General features: G+C 48.0%; 1 protein-coding gene across 3 annotated transcripts in view; it reads right to left on the reverse strand.

Moving 5' to 3' along the window:
• Window positions 1-2,379: 2,379 nt before the first annotated feature.
• Window positions 2,380-13,190, reverse strand: part of CHST11 (carbohydrate sulfotransferase 11) — a 309,675-nt gene continuing 298,864 nt past the window's right edge. For 2 of the 3 annotated variants that reach the window (XM_032168834.2, XM_032168833.2), the window contains exon 3: window positions 2,380-7,463. In XM_032168834.2, the coding sequence (XP_032024725.1) occupies window positions 6,609-7,463 (855 nt within the window). In that variant the 3' untranslated portion in view covers window positions 2,380-6,608. The remainder of the gene's footprint in view (window positions 7,464-13,190) is intronic. The other variant, XM_058425531.1, reaches the window with a different exon arrangement.

The following is a 13,190-nucleotide window of genomic DNA, read 5'->3' on the forward strand; positions in this document are numbered from 1 at the left end:
GAGGCCATAGCCACTGGCCACATTGTGGGGTCCAGCTGTGGGGCACTCAGGACTGTGCTTCAGAAGGGATTTCCGCAGAGTTCTGTCCACCAAGCCCTGAGGTTTCTCTCCCATCGCTTCGTGCCTCAGATGTATTCTTGATCAATGGTTCCTGGTCTTTTTGGATATCATGACTTCTTCAGAAAATGTTTAAAATGACATTGGGGGCTGACCCTAAGTTACCAATATTTTATGTCCTAGTATCAACATCTATTATCGTAAAAGAGGCTGGGTGTGGTGGCTCACACCTGTAATCCCAGCACTTTGGGACACTGAGGCAGGCGAATCACAAGGTCAAGAGATTGAGACCATCCTGGCCAACATGGTGAAACCCTGTCTCTACTAAAAATACAAAAATTAGCTGGTCATGGTGGCGGGTGCCTGTAGTCCCAGCTACTTGGGAGGCTGAGGCAGGAGGATCGCTTGAACCTGGGAGGTGGAGGTTGCAGTGAGCCAAGATCATGCCACTGCACTCCAGCCAGACAACAGAGTGGGACTCCGTTAAAAAAAAAAAAAAAAAAAAAAAACCAAACAAACAAAAAAACGAAACAAAAAAAGAAAAGGTATTCGAATAGCAAAAATGTAGGAAAGACATAACTTGAGAAAAGGGAGCTCTTCCCGAGAAAGAGTACTTTACGTCTTACACTAATGATTCTGCCTCATCCTATTTTTATCTACTTGGGGGATCAATAATTACCTTACCCTGACCTGGCCCAGGCAATGTTCTGGGCCACAGGCTCCTCAGGTTCTGCAGCTTCTGCAGGTCAGACAGAGGGCACCTGGGGCACCATAAGAAACACCTCCCGATTAGCTGGCAAGAAAGCATGTCAGTGTCACTCCAAGGGGAGCAAACAGGCTAGAGATGACCTCATCTAGCTTTGCTTCCCACTGACATTTACAATGTTCCAAATGAGACAGAGACAGGCTATGGCAAAGTCACATCCATTCACTGATGAAAAAGGATGTATGTTTTCTATGAATCTAAGATGACTAAGCTCTGTGGTCTGGGCATTTCCCAACCAGATGGGACCACAGCAAGGACAGTGATGACACTAGCAATGTATTCCTGGCCAAATGTATTCTTAGCCAACGGTTCCTGGTCTTTTTGGATATCATGCCCAAGGGTGGGCACCAGCTACCAGTGGGGAAAGCCAGCTGGTGATTAGAAACTATATCTAGCATGGCTGAAAACGGGATCTATTTTCTCACCCAATATTGTAATGTTAAAAATGTTTAGGTGTTATGTTTAAAGAAATTGGTTAGCCGGGCATGGTGGCACATGCTTATAATCCTTGGGTATTTTGGAGGCTGTGCCAGGAGATCGCTTGCACCAAGGTCAAGGCTGCAGTGAGTTACGATCGTGCCACTGCACTCCAGCCTGGGTGACAGAGTGAGACCTTGTCTCTTAAAAGAAAATTAAATTAGAATACAATGAAATACAGAAATAACATTGAGTATAATTTCTTCTTTGGAAAAATATACAGAAATCATTTTTGCCAATAAAGCTAAAAGATGTGGCCGGGCACAGTGGCTCATGCCTGTAATCCCAGCACTTTGGGAGGCCGGGGCGGGCGGATCACAAGGTCAACAGATCGAGACCACCCTGGCCAACATGGTGAAAACCCATCTTTACTAAAAATACAAAAATTAGCTGGGTGTGGTGGCGCACGCCTGTAGTCCCAGCTACTCTGGGGCTGAGGGAGGAGAATCGCTTGAACCCGGGAGTGGAGGTTGCAGTGAGCCGAGATCTTGCCACTGCACTCCCGCCTGGTGACAGAGTGAGACTCCGTTTCCAAAAAAAAAAAAAAAAAAGAAGCTAAAAGATGCTCATCCATAGAGCCGAAAGAAGCTATGTGGGGAATCAGAACAGGATTGGATTTGGAATTGAAAAACTGGGACTTGAAGTGCAGGCTTGCAACTTCCTAGCAGTGGCACCATGGATGGCCATTTAGAGAGGCATGTCATTCAGTGCCAAAAACATGGAGTTCTGAAGGCACATCAACCTGGGCTTGAATACTGGCTCTGCCACCAAAGCCAATTAATGACAGCCTTCATGGCCTTTTCACATGAGTGGTGGAACTGTGTGATCACAGTGGACCTTCTAATGCATTACTCTACAAAGAGTTTATAGAAAAAATGGAAGGAAGAAAAGCTTCCATTCACCCGATGAACAGAAAGAATTTGGATCTATGGTGGTTTTTACCAGGGCTGAGTCTGCCAATGGAGCCTGCATCTCCATCCTTTGATACACATGAGCAGGGCATGCTAAGGTCCATGGCCCACCCCACCCCAACAGTCTTTTGTTAATGAGCCATGAACAAACCATACACAGAAAGCAGCTTCTTTTTTCTTCAATTTAATTGAAGTTACTTAGAAAAATAATCAGGCTTGAATGGCTTTTCCTGGAGGAAGGTTCATGAACATTTTCACGCTTTTGTTGGCAATGTGGAATTCAGCTTTCTTTAACAGTACAGCAAGATACAGGGAGCGTTTTCTACAACAGGCCCTCTACTGCATACAAATATGTAAAAAAAGAAAATCACACTCCACAAAGATGTGACATTACATGTCCATATGCCATACTGAGCATGCTCATAAGAAAGTAGTATGGGCAGCTCCTTCTGGACCTAACAAAGTGTAGCAGACTGAAATTTGCCTGTTATCAGCCAAGGGTCAAGCGGATTCTAGAAGGCCTTGTTGCCTATAGGGTTCTAACTGGTTGTGATGGAAAAAGGTTGGAGGAAATGCTGGTGGTGGGAACTCGGGGGAGTGATGTGGTCAGTCCTGCTGACATAGAGGTGGGCAAGGAAGGGATTTGGTCACTGGGATTGCACAGAATGGGGCAGCTGAGATTGTGTGCGTGTGTGCATGCGTGTGTGTGTGCGTGTGTGTGTGTGTGTGTGTAGGGGAGGACTGGCTAGGAAAGCAAGCAGAGTGCCTCTGCTTCTTCTGCCAACTCTGTCTCAGCACTGATCCAGACCCCACCAGCCAAGCGTTTGTGGGACCCGCACACTTTGCTCTGGAACTTTCTAGTGGCCTGGATTAGACCCCTGTGCTTCATGCCTTTGCCACCAGGAGAACCAGTGCAACTGAAGTTTCCACTGCCTGCTGCTCTCCTGTGGCATCCACATCCTGAACAGGCAGGAGGGTGCAGCTCACCCGGTGCACAGGGAGAAGGAGGAACGTCCCCTCTGAGATACCACAGTTCAGCAGACCACCTCTTCCCAGACCAGCTGGGGAGGGCAGGGAGGTGGGGTCTGGAGGAGCTGCGGGAATCATCTAGAGCTTTCCAACCAAAGGGATAAAGCAAGCAGGAATGTCCTTGCAAATACTGCCCTGGCTGTACCTGGTCTTTAAAACACAGCAGCACCTTTGAGAAGTGGCTGGGAGATGGGACGCCTGCCAGTACTTTTCTCCAGCTAAGCATGCATAGAAAGCAGTTTCAAATATTCCTCTTTAAAAAACACAAACTTTCATTTTCCAGGCATACTTTACCAGTGGATTTCTTTAACCAAGGACACAGAATACTTTCTACATTCTGCAAAAACAGTTGAATCCATTTTTTTTAAAGTTTCAATGCCATTAGAAAAGAAAATGTGAACACAAAGCAAAACATGGGGAGAAAGAGTCCCTCATTCCAGAAGCCTATTGATGTCATGTCCCCTGAAGGACAATCTTTCTCACTTAGAGAAGCCGGATGAAAGAAGGCCATCTTCACATAACAGTGAGCAGGCTTGCACAACTGATCAAAGACGGACACAGAAATGCAAAGCAACATGAATTTCCATTGAAATCCCCCCAAAAAGCACACAGTGAACGATTCCAAACTATGAAACTGAGGAAGCACTCATCAAGAGATCATTCGTTCCCACTGAGCACCCTTTTGAGCTTGAGGAGTAGGGAGCCACCCTGGGCCCTATACCCCACTCGCCCTCTCCTCTCTTCCTTCTGTCCACACCACCCAAGACTTCCTCCACTGCCTCTGGGAGGGATGGAATCGTAGTCCATGGCAGTATCCAGGATTAGAACCATTGCACTTAAGTAAAAGCTTAATTCATTAAAAAAGTACCTCTGTTGCTATAAACCAGATGGAGACTGTGGTGCTATTTTGTATTTTTTTTTTTTTATGGAAGGGTGTTGGCGTGGCAGTTTTATCCTTGAAGACCTTAGATACGCTAAATCAACCTAAGCAAAGTATACTCGGTGGAACCTTAGCTCTGTGGGGTGATCTGCAAAATAGAGTATCCTGGTCATGTAAGTTCAGGAAATGCTACAGACTCAAGGATTATTTTTGGGGATTCACCATGCACAGCACACATTGAAGGCTGAAAAGTCCTGCAGAAAGGAAACTAACAACTTTGTTTCTTAAGGATATTTGACCACAAAACCCTTAGTTTGCATCACACCAACGTGATGCCTCCTGGAACCTGTGTTCTGTAGAGTATGTATTAGAAAATGTTGGACAACCTGTTTCATTATCAGAAGTCCCATTTCTGAGGACAGTGTTCTCTGCCTGGAAATAAGGTCCAGATTCTCAATTCCAGGGACAGCCAAGGTCTGTCACTCTACCTAGTAAAACACAATGCATAAATCTCCATCTATCAAGGGTATAGTTGCTGTGCGCTTCACAAAGGGGAGAGAGCTCGGAAGAAGGTATACGTTTTATAAATAGCTTCAGCTACCTTCTCCGGCCCGCATCTCACTCACGTTAAATAAAATAATTTCCCCGGTGAGATGTTGCAGCTGCTGCCCACTGAGCTTGCTGTGAGCTTTACAATACAATCTTAATAGTTTCTGTGAATAAATTATTCAATTTTTGTTTGTTTAGAATATCTTCACCCCTTCACTATATACTGCATCAAAAACAAAAGGCAAAACTTATCCACACCCCATCCCACCCTCCCCTATTATTAAAACTATTATTATTATTATATACAGTATCTGCTACCAACTCATTCACTAGCTGTAAGAGGGATGTGGCTCAAACTTCAACCGAGAAGCATCAGCAATGCTGGAAATGAGAAGCATGTTTAGATGTTAATTAGCAAGGAACAGGAAATGAAAAGTTTCCAGGCTTCCAGAGGAAACGGGGCATGGACTAAGAGCATGGAAGGCTGTCCTTGCTGCTCATGCATGGCAGTTACCAAGGTGCTGATGGTCTTTCAGCCTCTGGAGGACGTGAGAGGGTGTGCATGTGCGTCTGTGTACAAATAGTCCACCTCTGACCTTCATGAGGGGTAAAAACCATTGCAAATCCCCGAGTGTACGAGTCTCACCTCGGCATTTCACACTTGTACGTGGCAAGCAGTAGAAGACAACACTTCTACATGGGGATGTGGTGCTAGGCTAAATGGAGATGACAGTAGGAAGCACTTGAGGAGTGTTCCCCTTTCCTCGCCCAAGGCAGACATTGCTAATCAACCACTGCACTCTTCCACACTGTGCCTGGAGAATCCATTCTGGGGCTTAAAGGCAGACATTACCCAGCAGTTGGAGCAGGCACATGATAGGAAACATTTTTTTAGCATCTTTTCTGTTGGGCAATGAGCTTGGGATCACTCACGAAGATAAAGTGGCCTGCTCCGAATGAGGTTTTCAAATTTGGGCCATAGAAAAATGTAAATTTGTAGGGGTCATGGACCATCTGCTGTTGCTCATGAATAGTCCAAACCTCATGTCAACTCCATGAATAATATCAGGGGTTTGCTAATTATTGAGCTGGATGCTCTATGCCATGTAAAGCTTTTTGAGGGCCAAGACTATTGGGTTTGTTCAACACTCTATCTTCAGGGCCTAGTATATAGTAGATGCTCAATAAATATTTGTTGAATGTAAAGCAATAGCCACTTCACCTTCACCGCAACTGGCACTGCCAGTTTAAAATTCCTGTTAAAAAAGCCTATTCTATCAGATTGCTAAGTCTGGTGAAAAATTGTTACAACCAACTTTCTCCTTGGGTTAAAAAAAATCACATTTCTTTAGTGCAAGGGACTTTCAGGTTGATTGGAATTGGTTTGGAATGAGTCCCTCGCAAAGATGCCTCTAAGTGCAATAGCAACCTACTTGTGTCTAGCATAAATTCAAGAATGGTGGCATCCATACACATGACAATGGCTGTTATCACATGACTCCATGAGAGGTTAGTAAGGAGAACATTCATGCCCCCAAATGAGCTGTAGCAAGCGAAGCAGGAAACATAGATTTCTTCTGGAAAGATGTTAGAATTTTGCTGCCACAAAAAGAAATAATGAGACCATGTTTAAATAACTATAAATAATATTAATTAGAAATTATGGAATGCACAATTCATGGAATTCACCAGAACGCAAGAAACTTTTGAGACAGTGTTGCAGTATTCACTTCTACAGACAAGGACGACCCATCCTATTTCCCCTGCAAAGACAGCTGTCCTTCCCTACGAAGGATTTTAAATAATTCTCACTATGCTGCTCGCAGCATCATCCCCAAAGAAATATTAATTTACAAAATAACCCAATATCCATATAATTCTTTTGACAAATAAAAATCTTAAATTAAAAAGCATGATTCTCTCCCTCTCCCCACCCCCTTTATTCCAATTTCAGGTAGCTTGGCACTGAGTAATTGAACATTAAAAAATCGAGTTTGTAGACTTCGTACAGCTGCGTTTGGTGCTCTGAGCTGATGTTCTGGAAGAATTCTGTGGTCATTTCATCAGTAGTTCTCGTAGACTTTGCATAGGTGGGGAACTTCAGGTAGCTGCCCACTCCTGCCAGCTGCAGGACGTAATTAGAATCCTCTTCCAGTGTCTCGTACTTGCCCACGAGGTCATAGTGGATGTGGCAGGGGTGGCAGAGTGAGTAGACAGTTTGCCAGTGTTCGTTGAAAGGCTCCTCCCGCTGGGTGTGTGGGTCGATGAGATAGGCCACAAACTCCTCGAATTTGACATCGTCCCCTTTGCGCAGGGCCTCCTGGGTGGCGTTCTTCCGCTGGCGTTTGATGATCTTGGTGCCGTACCGCTTGTGGAAGGAGATGTTATACTTCTGGGTGAACTTGTTGCGGTAGGCGGACACCAGCCTCTCGAAGGGCTCCCGGACAAACAGGAACTTCATGTAGCTTTTCAAGCGGTGGTTGATTTCTGGGATGCTGTACTGGTTCAAGGTCTTCAGGTTGGCGGAGACGTGTGCCTCGTTGGCCGGGATCTCCATGGGGTCGCTGTACTTCCCCCGCCCGGTCAGGACCATCATGAGCCGCTTCCAGTTGGTGCAGGCCACCTTGGGCACATAGCAGTAGATGAGCTCGTGGTCCTCATCCACCACCAAGTGCTTCAGGTCGTTGGGGGTCAGCACCCTCCGCTTACGGCTTGTGGCGCTGTTGGCTCGGCACGTGTCTGTCACCTGGTCCCGCCGCATCTGGTGCAGGACAGCAGTGTTTGAGAGCTCCAGCTGCAGAGGAGACACAAAAGGAATAAGAACTCAGTACTTGCCTGAAACATTTCCACTTGGCTACAAGTAGATCATAAATCCACCCGTTCAAACACATATCTAAGCTGGGTGCAGTGGCTCACGCCTTTAATCTCAGCACTCTGGGAAGCTGAGGAAGGAGGATAGCTTGAGGCCACAAGTTCAAGACCAGCCTTAGCAACATAGTGAGACCCCATCTCTAAAAAAATTAAAAAATTGGTAGGCATGGTGGCGTACACCTGACATCCCAGCTACTTGGGAGGCTGATGCAGGAGAATCACTTAAGCCCCAGAGTTCAAGGTTACCTTGAGGTATGACTGTGCCACTGTGCTCTAGCTTGGGTGACAGAGCAAGACCCTGTCTCTAAACACACACACACACACACACACACACACACACACACACACACACACAACACACACACACACACACACACACACACACACACACACACACACACAACACATGGATCCAGATCTCATGATGTATAAAGTGCTCTGCTCCGCACTGCTAAGAGACATAACCTAAATCACTCATAGTCTAGGAGGTGCCAGGGCAGAGAGCTGTCAGCCTCAATAGAGGGCAAAGGGAAATGCTTGGGAAGATGTGTGTGTTCCTCTGAATTCTAATGAGAGGTGACAGCGTGCTGGCAGTCTTCACAGCCCTCGCTTGCCCTCGGTGCCTCCTCTGCCTGGGCTCCCACTTTGGTGGCACTTGAGGAGAACTTCAGCCCACCACTGCACTGTGGGAGCCCCTTTCTGGGCTGGCCAAGGCCGGAGCCCACTCCCTCAGCTTGCAGGGAGGTGTGGAGGGAGAGGTGCAAGCGGAAACCGGGGCTGCGTGTGGCGCTTGCGGGCCAGCTGGAGTTCTGGGTGGGCGTGGGCTTGGCCCCCCGCCCCCGCTCAGAGCAGCCGGCCGGCCCTGCCGGCCCCAGGCAATGAGGGACTTAGCACCCGGGCCAGCGGCTGCAGAGGGTATACTGGGTCCCCCAGCAGTGCCAGCCCACCGGCGCTGTGCTCGATTTCTCACCGGGCCTTAGCTGCCTTCCCGCCAGGCAGGGCTTGGGACCTGCAGCCCGCCATGCCTGAGCCTCCCACCCCCTCCATGGGCTCCTGTGCGGCCGGAGCCTCCCAGACGAGCGCCACCCCCTGCTCCACGGCGCCCAGTCCCATCGACCACCCAAGGGCTGAGGAGTGCGAGCGCATGGCACGGGACTGGCACGCAGCTCCACCTGCAGCCCCGGTGCAGGATCCACTGGGTGAAGCCAGCTGGGCTCCTGAGTCTGGTGGAGATGTGGAGAACCTTTATGTCTAGCTCAGGGATTGTAAATACACCAATCAGCACCCTGTGTCTAGCTCAGGGTCTGTGAGTGCACCAATCGACACTCTGTGTCTGGCTGCCCTGGTGGGGCCTTGGAGAAGCTTTGTGTTGATACTTTGTATCTAACTGATCTGATGGGGACGTGGAGAACTTTTATGTCTAGCTCAGGGATTGTAAAGGCACCAATCAGCGCCCTGTCAGAACAGACCACTCGGCTCTACCAATCAGCAGGACGTGGGTGGGGCCAGATAAGAGAATAAAAGCAGGCTGCCCAAGCCAGCAGCCGCAACCCGCTCGGATCCCCTTCCACACTCTGGAAGCTTTGTTCTTTCGCTCTTTGCAATAAATCTTGCTACTGCTCACTCTTTGGGTCCACACTGCTTTTATGAGCTGTAACACTTACTGCGAAGGTCTGCAGCTTCACTCCTGAAGCCTGCGAGACCATGAGCCCACCGGGAGGAACAAAAACTCCAGACACGCTGCCTTGAGAGCTGTAACACTCACCGCGAAGGTCTGCAGCTTCACTCCTGAGCCAGCGAGACCCACCAGAAGGAAGAAACTCTGAACACATCCGAACATGGGAAGGAGCGAACAACTTCAGACACGCCACCTTAAGAGCTGTAACACTCACCGCGAGGGTCCGCGGCTTCATTCTTGAAGTCAGTGAGACCAAGAACCCACCAATTCCGGACACACTAAGAGCAAAAGTTTCTCCCCAAAGGCCATTCACTCCCAGTCCAAACCAGTGCTCACAGTCCACCTAGAACAGGAAACAGGAGGGCACTCTGCCCTGCTCTGCCACCGCCTGCGTCTCCAGCACCCAGAGACTCAGAGACCTTCACAGAGTGGTGGCACCCTATTGTCGGCTTCCTGCCTTACCTCCACCACCACTCATGAAAATTCAGTGTGGTCCTTCTTTTATATAAATGGAATAATATTAATTGTGATTAAAGTTACAGAGAAACTGGGGGCACAGGGCTATGGAATAGTTGCTCTGGAGCTACAGATGAGGTGGTGTCTTGGTAGCCTCCTTGCCCCGGGAACCAAGCCCCCATTCATACACTGGTCTTTTGGGGTTCTTCATAGCCCAGTGCCAACCCACTTTTCCAGCCTGATTTCTACTCCCCACCCCTTCATAACCAGAGGGGGGTCCCGAGAAACCAATGATTCACTCTTTCCTTTTTGCCTCAAGCATTCCTTAGGCTGGGCCCATCTGGGATTCTCCCCTCTCAATCTCTGCTGGTACAAACTTGACAATTCTTTTCTTTTCTTTTTTTTTTTTTTTTTCCAGAGTCTTACTCTGTTGCCCAGGCTGGAATGCAGTGTTGCGATCTCAGCTCACTGCAACCTCCGCCTCCAGATTTCAAGCGATTCTCCTGCCTCAGCCTCCCGAGTAGCTGGGATTACAGGCACGCACCACCGTGCCCAGCTAATTTTTCTATTTTTAGTAGAGACGGGGTTTCACTATGTTGGCCAGGCTGGTCTCGAACTCCTGACCTCAGGTGATCGGCCAGCCTCAGTCTCCCAAAGTGCTGGGACTGCAGGGGTAAGCCACTGTGCCTGGCCCAAACTTGACAATTCTTCATGGCCCCACACACTCCCCTGCCACACAAGTGGAATAATCACTCCCTCCATTGAAGGTGGAGTACAACCCTGGGTACTCCAGTGGGTACAACACTGTTGTGGGTACAACACTGAGTGTGCTTCATAGCACAACCCTCCTGTCTACTTCATTCTTGGTTTTCTCAACTCCTGTGGCCACCTGCTTCACAGGGACTCAGAGCCCCAGAGTCACTGCCTCCTCCAGGCCAGACTGTGGGTGACTTTGAGTCCTGAGAATACAGCTGTATCCGTGAAATCCTCCAGTCACCTGGAAAGCCAAGTCAGTAGAGCCTAGGACTTGAGTGCAACCCAAGTATCTGCCCCTGCTGCTCCAACTTTGAACCTCAATCTGCACAATTTTTACTAAAAGGTGCACAGGGCCATTGGGATGGGCCTAAAGTAGGGCCACTGATGAGTTTGCTGGGGAACTGAGGGGCATCATGGTAGCCACCAGGGAGAAGCCATTGCATCCTGCATTAAGCTCCATGTCCATCTCCTCTCATGGTCCCCAGGATGAAGGATGGTGATGGTCACCATGACAACAGCAGACAGTATGACTAAGGAGCTACTCTGTAGGAGGCACCTTCACAGGTGATTTAAATACATTAGGTTTAATCTTCCCAGCAACACGCTGAACTATAACATGCCATCGCCACTAAAACTTTTTATCCTCAACGGAGGAAGCAAACCAAGACAGAGTACTAACACTTTGCAAGGTCTGTGTGTGAAGAGTATGGTGATTCTCTCACTGCTTTAGCCTCACAAATAACCAGTGGAAATCTGGAAAGAGTTGCTAGTATCCCCCGAGGTGCGTTCCCCTTTGCAATCTGACATTGACACTCCTCCCATCAAGAAGTAGAGACTCTATTTCTCCAGTTCTTTGAATGGGGGCTGGCTGTGACTTGCTCTGATGAGTAGAATGAGATAGAAGCAATGATGAACACGTTCTGAAGCCTATTAGGAAGACCTGCAGTTCCTAGCCTTCACTCTGTTGGAATGCTGCCCTGAGACAGTCATGCTATGGAAAGACCTGTCCAGCCTCCTGGAGGAAGAAGACTGGGGCACTGCAGACCAGCACCAACTGCCAGCCATCCACTGACCACAGTGGTGTGAATGATCCCAGGTGGGACCAGCAGACCTGCCCGATTACCTACCCACAGAGCTATGGCAGATGACATATCAGTGCTGTGTTAAGCCACTAAGTTTTGGGGTGATTTGTTGCCCAGCAATAAATAACTGAAACAGGAGAGTTGAAAAACACGAGAGCTGAGGGTCCCAGCCAGGATATGATGCTGAGACCCTCAGCCGGATTCCAGAGAAGCAAGGGCATCATATATATTTTCGGTTTCCACTTGGTAAAACCAGGTTGGCCTGGAGTTTCCCAAATTGGAAATAACTGGCAGATTACTGACCTCTGGTTATTCACAGACCAAATGCCACCACTCAACAAATGTATCCCCACTATAAAGGGCAGAGCAATGACCTATATGTGCAAAGAGGCCTGGGCTACTGAACCACGGATCCAGTTTGCATGTTATTATGACCCAAATATGGGGCCTGGACCTTTCTTGGCCTTTGTTTCCTTGCCTGTGCAAAGGAGATCCTCACTCCCATGCCTTGTTAGGCTGGTGTGAGGACTATAAGGTGTGTACTCCATGGCCTGAACACAGTAGATACACAGTCACTATTATTTCTTCCTTTCCTCCCTCTCTAGGCTGCCCCTGCCTTGCCTGTAGAAAGAGACAGTTAGATTAGCTGACTGACGGGGTCTTGGCCACCTTTAATGTTGGATAGAGCCCAGTTTCTTCCAGGGTAGCCAACTGGTGGCCATGCATTCTTTTCTGGGTCCCATAAAGAATCTTCCAGAATATTCTTCCTTTAGTGCCTGGGTATTGTTTTGTCTTGCTGAGATTTTGCCACAAAGGCTCAATGCCCAGTGGTCATGGGTCCCCCATCAATCCAAATCTCCACTGATGCTATTTTTTAGTTCTCCAAGTATAAGTGACACTAGGCATATGCCAAGAAATATCAAAAGCAAGCTGCAGAATTTCCTAATTTTCCCTCCTGCACAATATATATCAGGATGATGATGACACCTAACACTGACTAGGTGAGTGCTCGTTGTGAGCCAGGTAATGCTCTTCATGCTTCACACCGACTAACTTCTTTAATGCAATCAGTAATAATGGAGATTATCAGGATCTCCATTTTATAGCTGAGGATCCATCAGATGCACCAACACGTGAATGATAATACGGAAAACAATTTGTGGCGCACTCCTTGTTCATTACCTTGAGGAGATTTTCTCCCAACATTTGTAAAGCTGTGGTGGTCTCGGCATTGCCTTCTGTCAACGAGGAAACAGGCTGAGACAGGCAAAGTGACTGCCCAAGGTAAGTCCTTCTAAGAGAAACAGAACTGTGACTTGAGCCAGAGTGTGTGACTCAGATCTATGTTGTCACACCATTCTGGCATGAAGTGTCTGCCTTATCAAATACAGGTACCACAGAGCAGGAACTTTGTCTTTCCATAGCGGTATCCCTGGTGCTTGCAAAAGTGCCAGCCCCATAGGAGATGCTCCATAAGTGTTTGTTGAGTGAATGAATGAATGGCTTAATAATCTCTGTAGGGATACTTGATCTGTAAGCAGGAAGAACCCTCTGTAGTTAAAGAAATTTCTGGGCCAGGCACAGTGGCTCAGGCCTGTAATCTCAGCACTTTGGGAGGCAGCAGCGGGCTAATTACTTGAGGTCAGGAGTTTGAGACCACACTGGCCAACTTGGCAAA

Source organism: Hylobates moloch, unplaced genomic scaffold (assembly GCF_009828535.3).
Source record: "Hylobates moloch isolate HMO894 unplaced genomic scaffold, HMol_V3 SCAFFOLD_12, whole genome shotgun sequence".
NCBI lineage: Eukaryota > Metazoa > Chordata > Mammalia > Primates > Hylobatidae > Hylobates > Hylobates moloch.